Source organism: Pteronotus mesoamericanus, unplaced genomic scaffold (genome assembly GCF_021234165.1).
Source record: "Pteronotus mesoamericanus isolate MK-2021 breed Mesoamerican mustached bat unplaced genomic scaffold, CSHL_Meso_final scaffold_125, whole genome shotgun sequence".
Taxonomy (NCBI): Eukaryota; Metazoa; Chordata; class Mammalia; order Chiroptera; family Mormoopidae; genus Pteronotus; species Pteronotus mesoamericanus.
The window spans coordinates 4,832,215-4,853,100 of record NW_026555304.1 but is presented as its reverse complement, the minus strand read 5'-3'; the positions used below and the strand labels follow the sequence as shown (position 1 = coordinate 4,853,100).

At 45.1% G+C, this 20,886-nt stretch overlaps 1 protein-coding gene across 1 annotated transcript in view; it reads right to left on the bottom strand.

Moving 5' to 3' along the window:
• The window catches only part of ROR2 (receptor tyrosine kinase like orphan receptor 2), a 197,374-nt gene that overhangs the window by 37,128 nt on the left and 139,360 nt on the right, over positions 1-20,886 (bottom strand). Inside the window, exon 2 of the mRNA XM_054588032.1 lies at positions 12,875-12,952. Coding sequence (XP_054444007.1) covers positions 12,875-12,952 — 78 coding nt within the window. The remainder of the gene's footprint in view (positions 1-12,874; positions 12,953-20,886) is intronic.

The following is a 20,886-nucleotide window of genomic DNA, read 5'->3' as shown; positions in this document are numbered from 1 at the left end:
GAGGCTCCCTTGCTCTTCCTAAGAGTCTGCTGAGAACACTTTGTCTCGAAGCTTCTCTGTTTCTCAAGGGGCAGGTCTCTGCTGAAAGGTCACCTTCGCAGAGGGTGTTCCTCACAGGCTACCCCATCTTAAACAATCTCCATGTATTTCTAACCCTGCCTCCACCCCACTGAGCTTGGCCTGTTGCTGTTGCAAAGTCACATTTGTTCAATTATGGTGACTGAAATATATTTAGACATCAAGAATAACAAACATTACTTCTCGGGGCTAGTTTCTCACATTCACTTCAGAATCATCCTGATAAGCTCCATTTAAAAATTGGGTTGTTGCCCTGATGAGTGTGGCTGAGTTGGAGCACTGTCCCATAAACCAGAAGATCAGGGGTTCGATTCCTGATCACGGCACATGCCTAGGTTGGGGGTTCAGTTCCTGGTCAGGGCATGTATGAGAGGCAACTGATCGATGTTTTGCTCACACATAAGTGTTTCGCTTCCTCCCTTTTCCCCACCTCCTTCTCTCCAAAATCAATAAGCACGTCCTTGGGTAAGGATACAAAAATTGGAGTGTTGATGGAGAACTGCTTTTATAGATGATTTGTATAGAACTGCCCTTGTGACAATACTGAGAAAACAAGGTCTATGCCTCTATTTCAGACCTTCTCATATTTCCAGAAACGCTTTGTCATTTTCTTCACGTGTATCTTCACATTTATTTTTAGATAGTTCTCCAGGTACTCCATGATTTTCCTTACTAGCAAGTGAATTGGTTTTTATTTCTATTATTTCCATTTAAGTAGTTTAAGGTTTATAGGGAAACTGTTACGTCTATATATTGTACTAATTTCTTACTGCTGCTGTAACAAATTAGCAAACTTAGTAGCATGAAGCAACACAAATTCATTTTACTGCTCTGGAGGTCAGAGTCCTCTAATCATGGTGTTGCAGGGCTGTACGCCATCTGGAGGCTCTGGGAGAGGCTCTTCCCATGGCTTTCCCAGCCCTGGAGGCCACCACCTGCCTGGGCCCCTGGAGCCCTCCTTGTATCACTCCAACCTCTGCTTCTCATCACACCTCCAACCAGTGACTCTGAGCCTCCTGCTGCCCCTTTAAGGGCCTCTGTGAATACAATGGGCCCACCTGGATCATCCAGGATCATTTCCCATCTCAAAATCTTTAGCTTAATCCCATTTGCAAAGTCCCTGTGTCAGGAAAGGTGACATATTCACAGGTTCCAGGGATTAAAATGTAAGCATCTTTGGGAGCCCATTGTTCAGCCCACCCTGTATACTTTCCTTTTATCTTATCACTTTACTGAACTACTATCTTATTTGCTAAAGCAGTTTCTGAATTGTCTTGGATTTTCTATTTAGGAATCTTCTTCAAATAACAATAATGTGGCCTTTTTACTTTCCAAATTCACACTGTTTATATGTCATTTTGCCTAAGTGTTTTTGTTCAATAGCCATTCTTTTGATTTTCTTCAATACTGAAATGTAGCAAACATATAGAAAAATACAAGTATATTAATATAATAGCACCCACGCATACAACATCAAGATTTTATGCTAACATTTTACCATATTTGACTTAACATTCACCTTGGGCCTCTCTGAGTGAGCTTTGTAATTTTTTTCCTGTTGGGATGGTTTTCCTGTGGGAACCCCTTGAAGACTGGGTTCCTGCAACAGGCATGCCAAGTTCCCATGTGAATTCTGGGTTCCCCCACAACATTCCAGTCATGTAGGTTTGGTTTCCTGAGCTGTGGGTCCAAGCTTGAGTTCTTGTGGGGAAAACGTCTGTCTCCTACCAGGGTGGAGGCACCTCCCTAGGCTGATGGGTGAAATGGACTGTAACCCCTGGGTCTCTTGGATTTCTGCGGAGGCTCATCCTCAACACCTCTGTTCTCCAGATCTGACGGGTTCCCTTCCAGCTTGATGTTAAAACCCAAGGCTCCAAAGCAACTGAGCCTAGCAGCATAGTTTCTATAGCAGGGCTGATATTTCATAGGCCTTGTATTGGAGTACAAGAAATGTAAATGCCTTCTTTTTCCTAGAACCAAACTTGATTTTTGTCCTAATCCCTAGTTCTCATGAAATCTGTAACTTCAGTGTACTTTTTTAGGTCATCTCACTTGGGATCTTCCTACTCCTGGGTGTTCTCCCTAGTGGAGCATTCACGTTCTGAGGCTATTCCAGCACCAGAGCACTGGAGGACCTGACAAACATGCAGTTGCCCTTTGACTGCACCAAGTTTGCTGAGGTGTCCATGTCTTATCAGTGTTCCTTCTTCTCTGGCTCCCACAGATGTGTCCACATCTGTGACACCACCTGTCACTGCTGGGCAGCCCATTATCAAAACTGCATGACACCTGCAGGGTCCAACTCTTTGCCTCAGGTAAATGTCTTCCCAGAATCTCCAAGGCTGCCAACCAAGCAGGACCACCTCATGGTTCCTGCCCTGGTTTCCAGTCTGGCAGTGCTGCTCCCTTCCTGTTCCTGGGCAGTTCATCTCTCTCTCAAGTTCATCAAACCATGTACATGTTTGACTAATACCTCATTGAGCACCTGCATGTAATTTAAGTGGGAGGGTGGGCACGTTAGTTTGGCCTACCAATTTTGGTCAAAATGAAAGCTAGAAAGAAAGCTCCCTGAAGATGAAGCACCATGCTGCTGTTCCCTTTGGTGTGTAATTCACAGCTAGCCATTTAACTTCTCGATTTCATTTCCTCTATGTGTAAAACATGGGGTCTATACTACCCATCACTAATCTCATCCCTGGCTCACAGAGGCTTCCTCAAGAGCCCCAAACCTCAGCAGACGTGACTGAATGGGCCGAGAGGAGCCAGGCCTGGTGATGACCCCTCACGGGGATGCAATCAGCACTCCACAGCATCAGAGAGAACAGAAATCTCCCTTTTTAGTTACCTGAGAGGTTTCCCCTTCTTTGTAGCAGAGGAAGTTTCACAAGATGAGCTGATGGGTTCTGTCTCCCGCTGCCCAGGCCAACTCTCTGCTCACCCCACACTAGGGACAGCAGAGCTGAGTCCAAGTGAAGACACACCAGAGGCGGTTTTATCCCAACTGACCACCCACATACTCACCAACTGGGTCTGATTACTAGTAGATGTTTGCTCGTCTGGGAAGAAGATATGAAGAGGCTTATCTACAAGGGGTCACAGGGTTTTAACTGGTGGGAGACAAAAACAGACAACCTGCCTAGTAGGGCAGGTGAGCAGGAGACCCTGAGAGCTGCTCTTCCCAGGGGCTATTTACAAGTCAATAAATAAACAAGTGAAGTGGTGGCAGCAGGGCCCTCCCTTTTAGACTGACCCCCTAAGCTAAGCTGTCTGGTGGTTTTCACAGGACCAGACACATAAAATGAGAGGGGGCTGAATAGCAGGAGAACAACAGGGGCAGAAGAAGAGGGTGTGAAATTTAAAGAGGATGAGAATCAGAGACAATGAGAAAAACAGGGAAAAAAGAAATTGAAATGACCTGTAAAATGGAGAGAAGTACCTAAGAGTATCTACACATTTGGAGAAGGGTGCTGGTAGTGAACTGTGCCTCACAATGAGTTCTGCAGAAGTTCTGGTCTCTGGTGTCATATGAAGGGCCCTACTCCAATGGCTGGTGTTCTCATAAGAAGGACATTTGAACAGAGATACACAGCGAAGAAGGCCATGTGACAACTGAGACAGAGAGTGGAGTGATGCTGTCACAAGCCACAGAACTGCAAGGATTGTCAACAACAGGAGGTAAGAGACATGGGACAGTTTCTCCTCAGAGCTTCCGGAAGGAACCAACCCTGTCGACTCCTTGATTTGGGACGTCAAGCCTTCAGAACTGCCAGAGAGTAAGTTTCCACTGTTTTCAGGCACCTAGTCTGTGGTGCTTTGTTGTGACAGCCCTCAGAAATTAATGCAGGGGGATGAAGAAGGAAGGAGACAACTTCCTATGCATAGGGTGACACTCACATCCTCACAAAGGGACAGAGATGTGAACACACACACACACACTCCTCCTCCAGAGATGGCCACAAGATGAGCACACGTGAATAAGCATGTGCACGGCAGTATCATGTTTAAACCCAATGTGCTGAGAAAGAAAAATCCCTGCCTTCTGTGTCACTTCAGTAGGAAGGGCAGCAATCAACAATATCAACCAGATGACAGTGGAGCTGATTGCCATGACTTGATCCTAGCTGCAGCATTAGTAGCAGAAGCTACCTGGGGAGAGAGTGGGGGAGCTAGGAAGACCATAGGAAGAAGAAAAGATACAGAGGAAGGTTTGGAGGTGAAAATCAGCCGGGTGCACCCTGACTCTCCACAGGTGCGCTCATATGCACATGTCCAAGGACCTGTCCACATTCTCAGCCTCGCACACACTCTGGGGTATGCTTTGAAACCTCTTATATGTGTGCTGGGGTTTTCTGCCATGACCACTCAGTTTGTCCATATCCAGGAGAGCACAGTGGACTCTGAAAATTCATAGCCAGCACCAGGTCAGAGGTGCTAAACTAATGGCCTTAACCTCCAGAGTAGCCATATAAAGAACTGTGAAACCCCACGTGAGCTCTAGGCACAGGAAGCTGGGAAACATTTTAGGCTTTCTGCCACTCCCCCATTTCAATGATGGGCCAGGGGACGCTCAGCAGAGAGGTGTAAGGGCCCAGACTCAAAGCTCAGCCCGGGCCCATGTTCCCAGTCAGAGACGTAAAGCTATGTCTGCAATTTAGGGTGCTGTTTCAATTTCACACCATCAGCCATGCATGGAGACCCTCACCGTATACCAAACTACAGGAAATAATCACCTCCCACCCCCCGAAGTTCCATAATAAACCAGATGTGCCATCAATCCATACATCCTACAGGAATTGGGAATTGACACTAAGTAAACAGAGAACAGGCTTCGTTTCCATGCCAACATGATGACCTCTACTGACTGCTTCGTTTTCTTTGTCCACAGAAATTTTAGTTCAGCTCTCCAGCACAGCACAATGAGCAGGCACCCATTCCTGTCCCATTGTTCAGAATGCTCTTGAGATAACCTATCATTGCAATGTGCGCTCTTCCAGTGGGGAAGGTTAGAAACTCCCCTCCTAGTTTCAGGGGGACACTGAGCAGCTACCTCTCTGTTTTGGCAAGAGAGGCAGCATGCTGGGTCTTCAGTGGGGGCTGCAGGATGGATAGCGCCCCGCAGGCCTCCCAGAGGTGATCCGCTTCCACAAACATTCCACAGCACTGATTTTACAAAACCTCAGATGTGTGGCATATGCATTTAAAATACGGCCTTGGAACAAATGAGCAAATGGTTTCTAGGCTAAATGTATACTTCTGTAATAATAACAATAAACTAATGTATTTAACGTGGCAAGAAAAACAAAAATGCTGCTGAATACCCAGTGTCATGGTAACACTGCACTATTACCAGGGTCCTAATGATGACAGCATCCGGGCACACAGAAATTCAAGCAAACTCTTCAGCTCTAAACAAAATGTCTTTTGGGTTCACTTTCTCTTCTACATAGATGTTTTGCTCTGGGATCTCTAAATACTGACCCCCAATTACATGTAAAGTGCTCAATACTGAAGACAAATGCATTTTACATATCTAACTAGTTCTCAGATCCCATTCAGCTCAGGTGGTATAACCAAAGGCCTGGCCCGCCAGCCATTTTCACGTGTCTACAATTTCACAGATGCGTAGGCACCATAAGTGGTTACTGGATTAAAGAAATAGCTCAGGAGAATCAAGATGGTGAAGGAGTGAGTAGAAGTCACACTGACCTCCTCCCAGGACCAACCTGGAATTACAACTAAATTGTGGAGAAGTCACCTGGAACAAACAACTGAACAAGAGCGAGAGAGGAGCCTTGCAACCTCGGAGACAGAAGACTCGGCTTTAGGGCAACCTAACTGGTAAGGAGTGAGGTACAGACCTGAGAAGGCGGGCGGGGTGCCCACTGGCAACAGCACCAGAAGGATATTGAAACGGCCAGTGGAATCCCCCTGAAAAGAGCGGGGTCTAAACCAAAAGCAGGGATCTCTAGCCCACAAAACCAGAGCCCAAAAAGTACACAGAAAACAGCCAGTTGCAAAAAGCGGCAGGGTTGCTCTCTGCCAGAGACAGGCAGCTGGAGACTGTTTAAGGGGCCAACACATACATTTTTATTTGCAGTCACTTACCATGGTCTCCAGCAAAGGCAGGGGCAGAGTGGGCTAGAGACACCTGAGGAGAGACTGGGGAAGGAGGCTTTGGAGAGAACTGACAGAGTAGCCAGCGGGATCTTGGAACTGACTCATCCCCCATGCGGCAGCAGCCATCTTGCTCAGGACGAGTCCACTCCCCCTGAGCAGCACCACCATAAAGGATCCAATAGCCCCACCCCAGGTGGGATTCCACCCCACCCTGTGCTGTCTAAGCCGCCTGCTGAGTGCAGAGGGGCAGCCACAGACAGTAGATCCCTGGATAAAGGGGGTGCAGAGACGTCTGGTGACACTTGAGGAGAGACTAGGGATGGAGGCTTTGGGGAGAGAACAGAGAGAGTAACCGGTGGGATCCCAGTGTGGACTCCTCCCCCATATGGCAGCAGTGGGAGAGGACCCAATAACCCCACACCCAGGAGGGACTCCGCCCCGCCCTGAGCTGTCTAACGCGCCCTGCTGAGTGCAGAGTGACTAGATTAACAACTGAAGGAGACAGCCACAAACTGTAGATTACTGCCTAAGGTCAGACAGGGTCAACATCTGACATCATCAGAGGCAGATCCAGAAAGTAAACAGTGGTCTCCTACTATAGAAGTTCACACCTCAAAGTCAGGAAATCAAGACAGATCAACTTAAGAATCAGAAGCAAAAGAGAAGAGTCTCACAAATAATGGGAAAACAAAGAAATACGCCCCACTCAAAGGGAAAGGAGGAATCCCCAGGAAGAGAACTAAATGAAATAGAGACAAGTAAACTATCAGATATTGAGTTCCAAACAATGGTTCTAAGGAAACTCAATGACCTCAGTGAGCTCAGAGAGAATTACCAAAACTACAGGGAAACTAGGAAGAAACTTACTGCAAACTATATCAGCATGAAAAGGACACAGAAACGACCAATAAGACACAAGAGGAAATGAAGAATACAATTTCTGAATTGAAGAACACAACAGAAGGAATCAAGAGCAGGTTCAATGAAACTGAGGACCGAATCAGCGAGCTGGAGGATAAGGTAGAAAAAAGCTCCCAGAAAGAGCAAGAAAATGAAAAAAGACTTAAAAAGAATGAAGAGGCATTTAGGGAAATGCAGGACAACCTGAAACGTAATAATATCCATATAATAGGAATACCAGAAGGAGAGGAGGATGAGGAAGGGATAGAGAACCTGTTTGAAAAAGTAATGATAGAAAACTTCCCTAATTGGAGGAGAGAAAAAGTCACACAAGGCCAGGAAGCACAGAGGGTCCCATTCAAGAGGAACCCAAGGAGGTCCACTCCAAGACACATCATCATTAAAGTGGCAAATAGCAAAGACAAACACAGAATCGTAAAGCAAGCAAGAGAGAAAGAGGTAGTAACATATAAGGGAGCCCCAATACAGCTAGCAGCTGACTTCTCAACAGAAACACTACAAGCCAGAAGGGAATGGCAAGAAATATTCCAACTCATGAAAAGCAAAGGCCTGCAACCAAGACTGCTCTACCCAGCAAGGCTCTTGATTAAAATGGAAGGCGAAATAAGGAGTTCCCCAGACAAAAGAAGGCTAAAAGAATACACCTCCACCAAACCAGCACTGCGAAATATGCCAAAGGGGACTGCTTTAAGATGAAGAAAAAGTTCCTATGAATACCCAGTTCCTTTCAGAGTTGCCAATACTTGATATTACCAATATTTTTAATGCTCATTAATCTGATTGTGGCAATAATGTTATTTTAATTGTTCCTTTACTATTTGTTGAAAGTAAACCTGTTTTAGTATATTTCTTGCTTATTTCTTCTGTTTTTTTTAAAAAAGCTTTGAATGACTTTTTGGTATTCTTTACCCATTTATTGATTAAAGGATTGTAGAACTTTTTTCCCTAAAAAAAAAAAACAAGAAACAAAACACCTGTTTACCATGTTATAGATGTGTTGCAAGTAGTTTTCTATTCTATTCCTTGTCCTTTAACTTTTTTTATATGTATATTACTATATAGTTAAATGTTTAATATAGTCATATTGTCAATATTTACTTTGTAGCTTCTGGGGTTAAATATTTTACTTCAGGTCATGAAAAACATTAATTCTATTTTCTTCTGAAACTCCTTAGATTGTACATATTGATTTTTAACTCACTTGAATATTTCTTGTATAATGTGTGAAACAGGACTCGACATTTGTTTTATTTCAAGTAATAGTGGTCCATGTACCTTATTTGTTGAATAAGCCTTATTTTATCCATTGATTGGAAATATCAACTTAATCATATATATATTAATCAGATATATATGTTTGTCTCTAGAATGCTCATTATATTTCATTGATCTACTTGATTATTTCTGTGTTGGTTTCATGTTGGTTTAATTGCTGAGACTTCATAATGGTTTTAAATTTTTAAAAATATTTTATAATTAACTTTGACATTAAAAAAATAAATAAAATCAATCTACATTTAAGAAAGAGAGAGAGAGAGTGTTGGATCTCCTACCTTTTGCAACAACATGGATGGAAGTGGAGAATACTAAGCTAAGTGAAATATGCCAGTTGATGAAAGACAATTACCATATGATCTCACCTATAAGTGGACTCTATTCAACAAAATAAACGAACGATCAAAATAAACCACAGGCATGGAAACATGGAGCAGACTGAAAGTGACCAGAGGGGAGGGGGAAAGAGGACAATGGTGGAAAGAAAGGGAAGAGACTAGACAAAGAACATGTATGAATGACCCATGGCCATGGACAACAGAGTGGGAGTTGACTGTGGGAGTGAGGGGATGGGTGAAGGGGGTAAAGCGGGAAAAATTGAGACAACTGTAATAGAATAAAGATGATTTATAAATAAAAAAAGAAAAAGAAAAGAAAAGAAATAGCTCATACTATCCATTCAGCTAGCAGTACTTTTTATATGTGATTTAAGCCAAATGTAGCCAGGCAGCAACTTCCTCAGAAGCTCTTTAAGGAAAAAAGCACATGGGATAGTAAGTCTGGCACTGCCAAGCCAGTTCCTCTGTCACTGTGGATATGAGGAAAAGGTGGAACAGCAGAAGGGAGCCCCCTTTTGTGCAAGAGCCTTTACCCAAAAAGAAAGTGAACTGTACTACAAAACCAGAAAATGGGGCTGCACAGGAAGGGGTCCCTGGGAGTTCCTGAAGGCCACTCACTGGAATTCTGTCCCGGAGGGGATGCTGTGGTGTCTACACCTGAAAAGTGATGAACACACAAACAGCGCTCATAACTGCGGTAACAACAAATGGCATCAGCATCCAGCCACTTCTTCCTCAGTAAGTGCTGTCCCCTAGGTCCTTTCCTCCCTTCAATGGCTGGGGTGACATGTGGCCCAGAGCAGTGCCCTCCCACAACAGGAGGATGGAGCTGCCATCCAAATCAGGTCTGTTTTCTGGCCAAGCCAAGGTCGGACTGTGGCACTCATGGGCCACACTGGCCCATGTGCCGCCATGGGGACAAGGCCAGCCTGCTAGGGCTCTCTGCTCCTTCTGTACAGTAAGCCTTCACCTAATGCCTTTGATAAGTTCTGAGACTTTCAGCAAAATGATATATAATGAAACCAATTTCATCATAAAATAACTGATATGACTGATATAAACAAGAGTATGCTCCTATGGCATCTCATCAGTTATAATGAAATGATGTTAAATGAAACAACATTCTTCTAGGACTTAATGTACTGCCCTTTGACAAGTGTGTGTGTAGACAGACAGACAGACACACACACACACACACACACACACACACACACACACACACACACACACACACACACACACACACACACAGCCTCTTGACCGGTTATCCTCTGCACTTGACGTTCCAATGCCTTGGAGAAGTCCAAGCTCCAAACCCTACCCGAATCTCCCCACAGAGCCACACAGGCACAGGCATAGGTGTTAACACAGTCACATGTAAGTTATCAAAATAGTCAGGAGGCCACCGAATCCCAAGTAAGTAGAGGGCATTGATCAAATATCAAAAAGGTGGTCAAGAGCCATCTGAGGCACTGACTCTGACTCATCAATGTTCGCTAGATGAGAATACATTATGTCCATGAATGTTCAGCCCACAGGCATTTCTGCCCCTCAATCAGCAAATGCTCTTCCATCCAGTGATGAGCCCTCCAGGTAGGAAACAGTGGTTGCTGGGTGACACTCCACACCCACACACTCCCAGCTCCTCCCTGCCCTATAACTGCCAGCCTAGGTTCACAGGTCGGCCCACACTCTACCAGGGGGCAGCATGTTTTACCAAGGGAGTAGAAAGTCTACAGAATGACCACAAATTGAATTTTAGGCCAGTACTGTGGTTTGTCCACTCCTCTTCACCCAGCCTCTCTTCTATCCTAACTGCCCCTCCACTTCCCCACCATCACCCTCCAGAGCTGCCTGGCAAGCTTCAGACTGTGAAATAGGTTACACCACCTCCCAGGCCAGAACCTTCCATGGGGGAAGGCATTTGTGATGAAACAGAGTTTTCTCCTGCCATCCAATGAGCTGTACATGCTCTACCCAGAGGGATCTGGTGGATCTTTCTGTGATGGTGGAATGTTCTAGGTCTGTGCTGCCATCAAGCACTTTAAATGTAGTTGGTAGGCCTGAGGAACTGGATTTTTCATTTTACTTAATTTTAATTGATTTAAACTGAAAGACACGTGTATGGCTGATGGCCACAGCATTGAGCCATACAGGCTTAGCCCATGCCATCCTCTCTGACTTCAGCCACCCTAGCCCATAAGCTCCCACCTCTCTCAGCTGCCCCAAGGCACTGAGTCCCCTTGGCTTGGGATACACCCCCAGCCACCACTTCTTAGCAAATGTCATCCCTTCAGATCTCAGTGCAACATCCTATCTCTAAACCAAGATGCCCCTCCCCTTCCTTCAAGCTCAGTGTGACCGCCTCTCTTCCTTGGGCTCCTCACCATAATTCTTAATTCTATAACCTGACAGCTTTCCCTTATGACACCAACTCCCCAGACCCTTAAGCTCCACAAGGCAGAGACCACAAGTATTTTGATCACCAGCATGCTCCAGCCTCATCCAGCACCTAGCACAGAGGGGCGGTCAGTAAATGTGCAGAGGTTGCCTGACCTGTGGGCCCAGTCAAACTTCTGAGAAATAATTCCAGAATCTAAGCATCAAAACTATCCTTCTTCCTAAGAAACACTTCCTGAGGCCCAGTGTCACACAGAAGCGTCTCAAGCATAGGCCTTTGCTCCCATGGAGACACATCCTTGTGCTGACAGACAGCAGCCTGGTTGCCTGCAAGGTCACAGGGACTATGCAGCAACTGAAAGGGGTAAACACGAGGGAACCAACTGGCGTGTTTACTACATTTGATGCACTAATGGGAAAATCCTCATCAAGACGCCTCCAGTCACCCCTGATTTAAGCAACTGACCTCTGAGAAAATGGTGTACTCACCAGCAAGGCATTCTGGGATGAAAAGGGAGCTCATTACCTGTTGACACCCAGAAGCCCTTTTAGGACAAAGAGGGACACTCAGGATACCTTGGCTGAGACTGGAGGACCTGAGTCATCTCTGCTCAATCCCCAGGAGGTCCAGCCTTGGATACAAGTCCTACGGGAACAGAGAGCCTTGACACACAGTGGGTTATGAAACTACTATGGATTTCTGGGCTTCAAATCATGCTAAAACAAAAAAAGAAATTAAAGAGAGATGAAGTGTCTGTTCGGATTGGTAACTGTTATAATCTACATTGTGTCCCCCTCAAATTCGAATGTTGAAGCCCAAACTCTCAATGGGATGATATTTGGAGGTGGGGCCTTTGGGAGGTAATTAGGATTAGATGGGATCCTGAGAGTGGGCCTCCGTGATGCAAATAGTGTCCTTATAGGAAAAGAGACCAGAGCTCACTCTCTCCATCGAGGACACAGTGCTATCTGCAAGCCAGAAAGAGTTCTCACCTGGACTAACCATATGACACCTTGATCCTGCATTTTCAACCTCCAGAGCTCTGAGAAAGATTCCTGCTGAATGGGCCCCCTCTGCATGTGGTGTTTTGTTATGGTGCCCAAGCTGACTGAGACAGGGATCTGAGACAATATGGTGACAGCGGATGAAGAAAGAAGAGCACCACTTCCTGGAGTAACTGGCTACATGGCAGTAAATATGTTCCATTGATTCTATAAATCTAAGACCCTACAGAGTGTGTCAAGTGAGCAGTGATGCTGAAACCTCTGGGAAAGGCTGTGTCCACAAGACAACAGACCTGCTCCTTGATGTCCCTGTGGAGAAGAGCAGGCTGCCCACCTGAGACACCTTCCCATTCTGGACAATCACATCGGGAATGGCCCCAGAAGAGGGCCACTTGTCAGCAGGAGACTTAGTGGTCAAGCCAGGAGTCCACCTCCTAAAGTTCCACTGAGGCCCACGGACCACACTCTCTATGGCCCCTCCCTCCCTCCAGTGGCCATCTGCCTACCCATGACCTGTCACCTCCAACCAGCCCTCCCCAACCTTTCAAGCGTCTCCAGATGGCTATGGAGGTAGGAGTGCCACCACACCATCCATGGGGCAGTGCCAGGCCACAGGGCACCCTGGCCATTAGTGCCAGAAGTCCAAGCCTTGAGTAGAAATGGCAAACCACTATGAGCCTCTCTACATAGCACAGAAAACAAGGCCAAAGACTCGCATAAAAAGAGCACTTCCCGTTTACCTTTCAAAGTTGGAATAGGGCTGTCGAGTCCATCCAGCTGTCCTAAAGGGTCATTCAGTTCCGGAGCCTCTGAATCTCCTGGACAAAAGAGCACGGCACACATGTTAATAAATTTGCACTTCAGGAGCCTTTACTTTGCTTCTCATGCAAACACGTTGTATTCTAGCAAAACTGTGCTCTGTTTGTAGAGATCCCTAGAGAGGGAAGGCATATGGTAACTGTTAGGGGGCTTCTGTAGCATCAGATTTGATGCAACAATAAACACAGGTCTTATGTTTGCCCCAAGCATGGCAAAATGAAATGTTCTGCAGGAAGGGCAGATGAAGCAAGTCACTGAAGCCCCAAGTGTCATTCAGGGAGGGCAGGAAGTCAAAACACTGGCTGCCAAAGTAAAGCACTTCCATAGAAGAGTCAGCAGGTTGCCCTCCAGACACAGGCCCCTGGTAATTCTGAATACATTCAGAACTAAAGAATTTCTTAAGCAAGTAACTCCCCTTCTGGTCCCGGACTTACTTGCAGCCAGTGCCCAATGATGGATCTACCGACAATTTTAAGGACAGAGTTCTCATCTTTATTGCAATTTTTATGGCACCCCTCAGAGGCTGTGTGTTAGTGGGAGCACCCACCCCCACCTCATAAACACCAAGGGCAAAAGAGATCTGGCCTGCTCAGCTGCGAGTACGTGGCCCTCTCCACAGATCCAGGAGAATAATGGGCAGGTGTGAATTGATGCCCTCGAAACCAAGTGGGTGTCACACAGACCCTTCTCTGTGTTCCAACCCAGTCTCTTTCTCTTTTGCTTTTACGTTCAGGCTTTCACCCAGGACCTTGGCTTTGACTGGGCCCCCACGCTGAAGGGAGGAGGGAAGATGGTGAAGTCAAGGGTGACACTGACAACACATCTCCTGGACAGATCTAGGTTTATTGCATCAAAGTTTATTGAAGAGTCGGATACACACACAATGGAATATTATGCAGCTTAAAAAAAGAAATCCTGACACACGTTACAGCATGATGAACCTAGAGGATGTGATGCTGGCTGGCTGAAATAAGCCAGTGACAAAAGGACAATATAGCTTCACTTGTATGAGGAACCTAGAGAAGTCAAACTCATGTAGAGAAAGAAAAGTATATTAATATAGAAAGGTGGGTGCCAGGGGCTAGAGGAGTAGGGAATGGGGAGTTCATGTTTCATGGGCACGGAGTCTCAGTTTTGCAAGATGAAAAAGTTCTGGGGGTGGATGTGGTGATGCCTACACAACAATGTGGATGTACTTAATGCTGCTGAATTGTACACTTAAATGTGGTTAAAATAGTAAATTTTATCACAATTTTTTTAAAGTCTACCAAAGGCAGTTTATAATTCAATATTGGGTCACCCCCTTCTCTCTCCTAAAAGAGAGACAAGAACTGACAGATTACTCGGGCATTACAGACCCCTCCTACAATGAGACCTTGCTCGAAAAAGCTGAGGTCTGAAAAACGAAGCACAGGTGATTTTCAGATGGAATCAGGCAAGTGAGAGCCTTCAAATTATTTAATTCAATATACAGTGGCTCCTTTACACTTCAGGGTGCAGGTGTTTGACCCAATCTTCTCCTTACTGCCGGTTCCTAAATCATGGGACACGCAAGTGACACTTGGGATTTGCAGCGCCTTTAAAATTCAGCCTCAGATCCAAAGAGCTCACCGGGGAGACTTTCTGAATGGTCCTCCTGGCTTTTCACATGTCGTTTTGGAAGACTCCTTGTTCCTCCAACTTCCAGTTCACACTTTCCCACATGTCTGAAGCAACTCTCCCATGCCATCTTTCATAAAAACGTTCTCGATTCACCATTCAGAAGTGACATCTTTATTCTCTAAAACTGCCCCCTCCCCCAAACCACACAGCTCCCCTGTAGCAGTGGGATTATTCTCCTGAGTTAGCGATTCTGTACATATTAAACTTCCTCAACACTGCAAACAGGAGCACTGCATCCCCAGAGAGGCAAGTGGTCCAAGCACTGAAACCTACGTGGAATTCAGGCTGCTATACCACAGACACAAGCAGACACTACACAAGGCAGCCAATGGGTTAATTAAAGACTTGCAGTTTGGGTTTGAAATTTTAAATTGGCATGTCACACATGCCATCACTCAGCACTGTTTAAATGTAGAGAGACCACAGGAAATCAAACACACTTGTAATATATACACACATCTGAAAGAGGTATAAAAATTATTAACTGCTTAAAAATTGACAAATGGCGTGAAACGGTCAAATAAATATACATCCCAAAGAAAAATAAGCGCCATTAGCCCAATTCCACTGTGGAAAACATTCCTAGCTCTTCCAAGGCAGCATGCAGTTGGGAGCCTAAGTACAGCGTCAGGCACAAATAACGCCCTTTTTAAATTGCAAAATCATAAGCGTGTAATTCTATACCATAACAATACCACACTCAAGCACTCCATATGATATTTTAGGTGAAATGTTCAAATTAAAACTATAAATTATTGCACCCACATTGTTACCCTACCAACCCTACTGAAGGCAGGCCTTACTCCTTCCAGACCCTGTATTTTCAAGCACATGGAGTTGGTGTGCCACACTCCTGCGTAAGAGGAGCCAGAGGGGTCACCCCCATCCAGACATGCAAAGTCACTGATGACATCAGAAATGTTAACATTCTCTGTGCCGGTCAGTACACATGCTGGAATTTGATTTTTCATTTCTTTCAGCCTCAAGCATTATCCTAGGTAAAATCTGGTTGAGTATTTGAGCAAAAAAAGATCCTATCTACATACTTGGAAAAATGGGTAAGATTTCAAGAAGCCCACTAGGCTGATACCAAAGCAAGTACCTCCACTTCCCCCAAGTTTTGAGACTTAGATGTGGAAGCACCCAAAAGATGAGGCCCACTGCATTTCCTTCGCAAGTCAAACATGTGAATAAACCCAGGATGTCCAATCGCCACAGTCCTTAGAACTGACACCTTGACTTCCAACAAAACTAGACCCTGTTGTGGCTTCCTGAGAATTAAGGATATCACTGATATTCTGAAATTTAAAAAGTGTCATTCTCCTACACTTAGTAAACTTCATTAAATTGAGGCACAAAATGGTTTCCCTCACTCAAGATACTGTGCCTCCTAAAAGCTATAAGCACTATGTAACGGGTATATGAGAACGGGTATATGAGTACCAGTGAGAACAAGGTCCAATGTTTCTGCAGATTCCAACAGCACTTCTCCTAACCCAAAAAAAGGTTAAGAAAAAAATCCAAAGAAAAAGTATAAACACAAAACAACAACAAAAACTGCCACACATACATCAAAATGTCACCATTAGTTATCTGGAATTATATAGGTAATTTAAATCTCTATTTTATTTTTTAACATTTCTACAATGAACATGCATCAAAATTTTTAAATTTCATTTTTATTTTTGATTTTAGAGAGAGGGGGAGAGAGGGAAAAAGAAAGAGAAAGAAACATCGATTGGCTGCCTTCTGTATGCACCCTGCCTGGGGACTGAACCTGTAACCCACGCGTGTGTCCCGACTGGGAATCAAACCAGCAACCCTTTGGTTTGCGGGACAGCACCCAACCAACTGAGCCACACCAGCTGGTGCAAGCATCAAATTTTGAAATGACATAATTCAAATACAATTCACCATTTTAAAGTCTATAATCCAGTGGGTTTTTTGAATATCCACAAGCCTGGCAACCATGTCCGCCAGGTAATTCTGGAATATTTCCTCACTCTCAAAAGAAACCTTGTTCCCATTACCAGCCCCTCACTGCCACCTCCCCTAGGCCCTATAACCACTAATCTGCTTTTTATCTCCATAGATTTATTTATTATAGACATTTTATACAGATGAAATTGTATATGTGGCCTTTCGAAAAACATCAATTTCATGATTAGATTTTTAAAATTTCATGTTGGTAGTAGCATAAAATAAAATGAAGTCTAGCTAGAAGTAGGCTGTACCAGGTGGGCAAAGGAGGCCCCCTGCAGTGTTACATCATCAGGTCCCACCACCGCCGCATGCTGGAGGGGCTTTGGCTCCTCAGGTAGGACAGGTTGTGAAGGAAGACGCAAGACTCAGACATGACTACAGGATGTTGGAGAGAATCACGGAAAAAGCTAGGGTGCCGAGGTTTATCGGTACAGAGGCTCACGGTGCAAAGACTGGCCACATCTGCGTTCCTGCTGCCGAGGCAGCACAGCCTGCGGCCGAGGCAGCACAGCCTGCGGCAAGGAGAATTAGGAAAGCATTTCATCAGTTCAGGGGCAACCAAAATGGACATAGCATGGGGACTCATCATCATCTGCTTTCTCCCTGACTAGCATGTTCTTCTGCATGTCATTGGGGCTGGCGAAATGACCTCTCTCCACCTTCTTAACCTCCGTGACCTGCTTATGAAATCACCGCCAACCAGGTTAAGTGGGTAACTGGTCTAATGGGTTGCAGCGTCTCCCATTCGGCCTGAGTGCTTTGGATCTAGCTAGTGCTGGTTCCCGAGCCCCAGCTGGCTGACTGGACATAGGGGAATACCTAAGAGAGAAAAGATTCTGAGAGCAGCCTCATCTGCCCCAACTCCTCAAGACTTCATTATTTTCTTCTGGAAATGAGGCTACCACCTAGAGCCAATGGCATGTCCTTCATTTTGGAGAAACCCTAAAAGGCGTGCTCCTAATGTCACATATGTCCATCAAGAGTGTCCAGTTTATGGTGCTCTAACTTTTTCACTGGATGTGGGTGATTTTCACTGTGAACTCACACAGGCAGACAATATAAAGCTACTGGAAACCTCAAACCTTTGGTAGCATCGATCAGACAGTGGTGATTTATTAGCTCCTTATTAGCCTTTTGAGGTTTAAAGAAAGGAGAATATTTAATATGAAGCACACATTTAAGTGTAGCTGGTTGCAATGCAATGATACAGAGAATGCACAGTCTGATCCATGTCAAAATTACACTTTAATGTCTAACTACAATGTGGTAACTCAAATGGGATCCTGGAACAGAAAAAATATATTAAGTAAAGTCTAAGGAACCATGAACAGTACAGATTTTATTAAGAATGATGCATATTTGCTGTGTCACGTGTACCATACTAATGTAAGATTTAACACTACAGGAAATGGAGTGTGAAGTCTACAGGAATTCTCTGTATCTTTGCAACTTTCCTATAAATCTAACACTATCCTAAAGTCAGAAATTTATTGAAAAACAGTAACACATTCTATCACATCACTCAAGCACTAACCAAGGCTCACAGGTAGAGAAGAGCTGTAGTGAAGAGAATCTACCTCCAGACTCCCTTCATTCTTCCCGGTAGTCACAGGAGGCAGCCCCAGCCAGGCATGAGTGCTAACCGCATGAACAGAACACAGCACAGATTCCTGGGACTGAAAATGGGGTTTACTAGCATACCAGTGAATGCGCAGAGTTGGATCACTTTGGAGAATGCTGGGTTTTGAGCTGAATTGCCATGGAATGGTGATATCAGCTCTTACCCTGGAACTTAGGGTGTCCTGTCTTCAGGGATGAACCAATGGTGCCTGCGGAACAACCTGATGAAAGGATTTTCAGTTGACATAGATGGACTGCTAAGGAGTCAGTTTCACACAGGGCCTGCATGCCCCACCCAAATATGTGCTAATTATGAATAATTAGAAACCATGCACCAAACAAAATCTTCTGCAGACCTTCCCCTAACGTGGCTGTGACATCTTGATTTATGGCATCAATAAGATAAGAGAAATTTATATCTGCAAAGTAGCATATGGGTCTGTTCTCATTTCCAGGCTATTTCTCTAGCATTAAAATGCTGGCTCTCTCATTAAGAGTAGAGACATTGCTATGCAAGAATTTACTAATGAAGTTCAACCCACACCCTTGGATTTGAGTCCACAGTGTTTTTGACTTGTGTTTCTCTTTAACATGTTTTGTTATTCAGATTATTCATTCATTAATCTCTACCTGTTGATCTGAATCAGCACAATTGTCATGATTTAATGAGATGCAGTCTCTGGCATATTTGAACAACTTCAAAGCAATCTCCTTTTATTTAATGAGGGCATTCTATTCACCAAAGCTTGGCATTCTTGGATTTGTTTGTCCTTCTGAAAAGGTGTAATTTCCAGGGCACGAGAAGAAACAGCAGTCAGGGCACAGAAGAAACCGCAGCCTGGAGGGTGAGTGTGTGGCAGGCGGCAGCTTGTGGGAGGGCAGCTTAGACTCCACAGTGAGCTGTGCTGCTGAGAACTCAGATGGCACGACCAGTTGCAACTGGAAATGCCGGTCACATATTCCAGGACAATCACTTAGCTGAGCAACACATCATATCAAAAACATCCGTTATGCTGGAAATACAACACTTAAGAGAAAAAAATTAATAATCGGAATGGAGCACAGTAGAAAGTTCTTAAAAGTGAGTCCTATGGCCTGGGAACGGGGCCAGAGAAAGCATGTAGATTGTAAGGAGACTCAATCATGTTTCTGGGAATGTGCTTATTAAAACACTCCACCATGCGTCTTAATGGCTAGCTAGAAAACCACACAGCATTCAGGTGAGCTGCCAGGGTCTAATCGGTAGTATCTTAACAGTCTGTAATTTTTTATTTCATTATTGCTAACACTGAGTTGAGGAAATGTTAGCCTCTGGTTCCACATTCCTTTAAAGGGCTGGCCTAACTCTGCCCTGAAAACATGCAGAGAAATCCAACAACCTTTGCTTTGGTTCCACTTCTGCCGCAAAGATTATCAAAGGCCCAAATGAGTCTGTGCTCAGGCCTAGGTCCCTCTAGTATTGCCTTCATAACACTTCTTCTACCTCTGCCACTGACAGCTGCCAGGGCCCCCAACAAAGGCCCCAGCATCAAGAGGATATTTTGTGGAAGGGAGGGCGGGGCTGTCCCACTGACCTCCCTTTCCCAGAAACTACACCTCTTAAGCCATGAGAAGACCCTGGCTGAGCCCGCAGGTCAGCACACCCCCACCCACAACAGGTATGGCTGGGAAGGCAAGAGCCAGCACCTCTTTACTGCCACCCAAGCTCCTGGCTTCTTTCTGAGGTGCCCACTTGTTACTGCAGCAAACCAGCAAAAAAGGAACAAAGGGAAAGGCTGAGTAATTTCTCCAAGCTCACTCTGTTCCCATGAGGTTTCACGGAAGAGTCCTGAATATCAATTAATTCCCATTCACCTTGAATCTCTGGAAGGTTTTTAATTAAATATAAAAGAGAAAAAGATATCTTAAAAAAATAATAACCAACCCTTATTAGAAAAAGATTAAACTGTGTACTGTCATATGGCAATGATGGACATTACCTTTCGACTGCTTAAGGGAAAAATGTTAAAAAGGCCTCGGTGGCAGCAGGAGCCCAGGAGAGACTGGAAGGGTGGAAGGAATGACATCCTGGGGGAAGGGCTTCCAAAGGTTTGCAGGGCGGCCCTCATCCCCAGAGGGGGTCCACCAGTTGTCATGTTTGACAGCAGAAGATTTGTGATCAAGACTTGAGCAGTGGTCACCTTGACTTCATGGAAACGATCGGGGGTAAACGTTTGTTATAAGTAAAGATGGTGACAGTTGCCCTCAAACAGACATGACTGGGACACTGCTGTCCTCTGCGCTTCATCTCCCCAGGGTCTCAAGCACGGCCACGGTCCCTCGCCAGGCCCCTCCTCTCCAGCTGGCATTCCTTTTCCTCCTAATACATACAGTGCTTCCACCCCTTCCCCATCCCCCACACCTCTGCCGAGCAGCATGCAGGCCTGGAGGGATGCGCAGTGGAGTGTGGAGCAGTCTGTCTGACCATTTTTGGTAAGGACACTATCAACATTTAACAGTCGTTCATTTTATGTGCATTGTCCTCCCAACCTCTTCTTCACTTGAGTGTCCACATCTGTGGATCTCCCGGAAGTGTCTTCTCATCTCTGGTTCACCAGATGCTGGTGTGCTCCAGAACCCCCTCTCCTTCTGCACTGGTCCCCTTGACAACACAGCAAATCAGCCACAA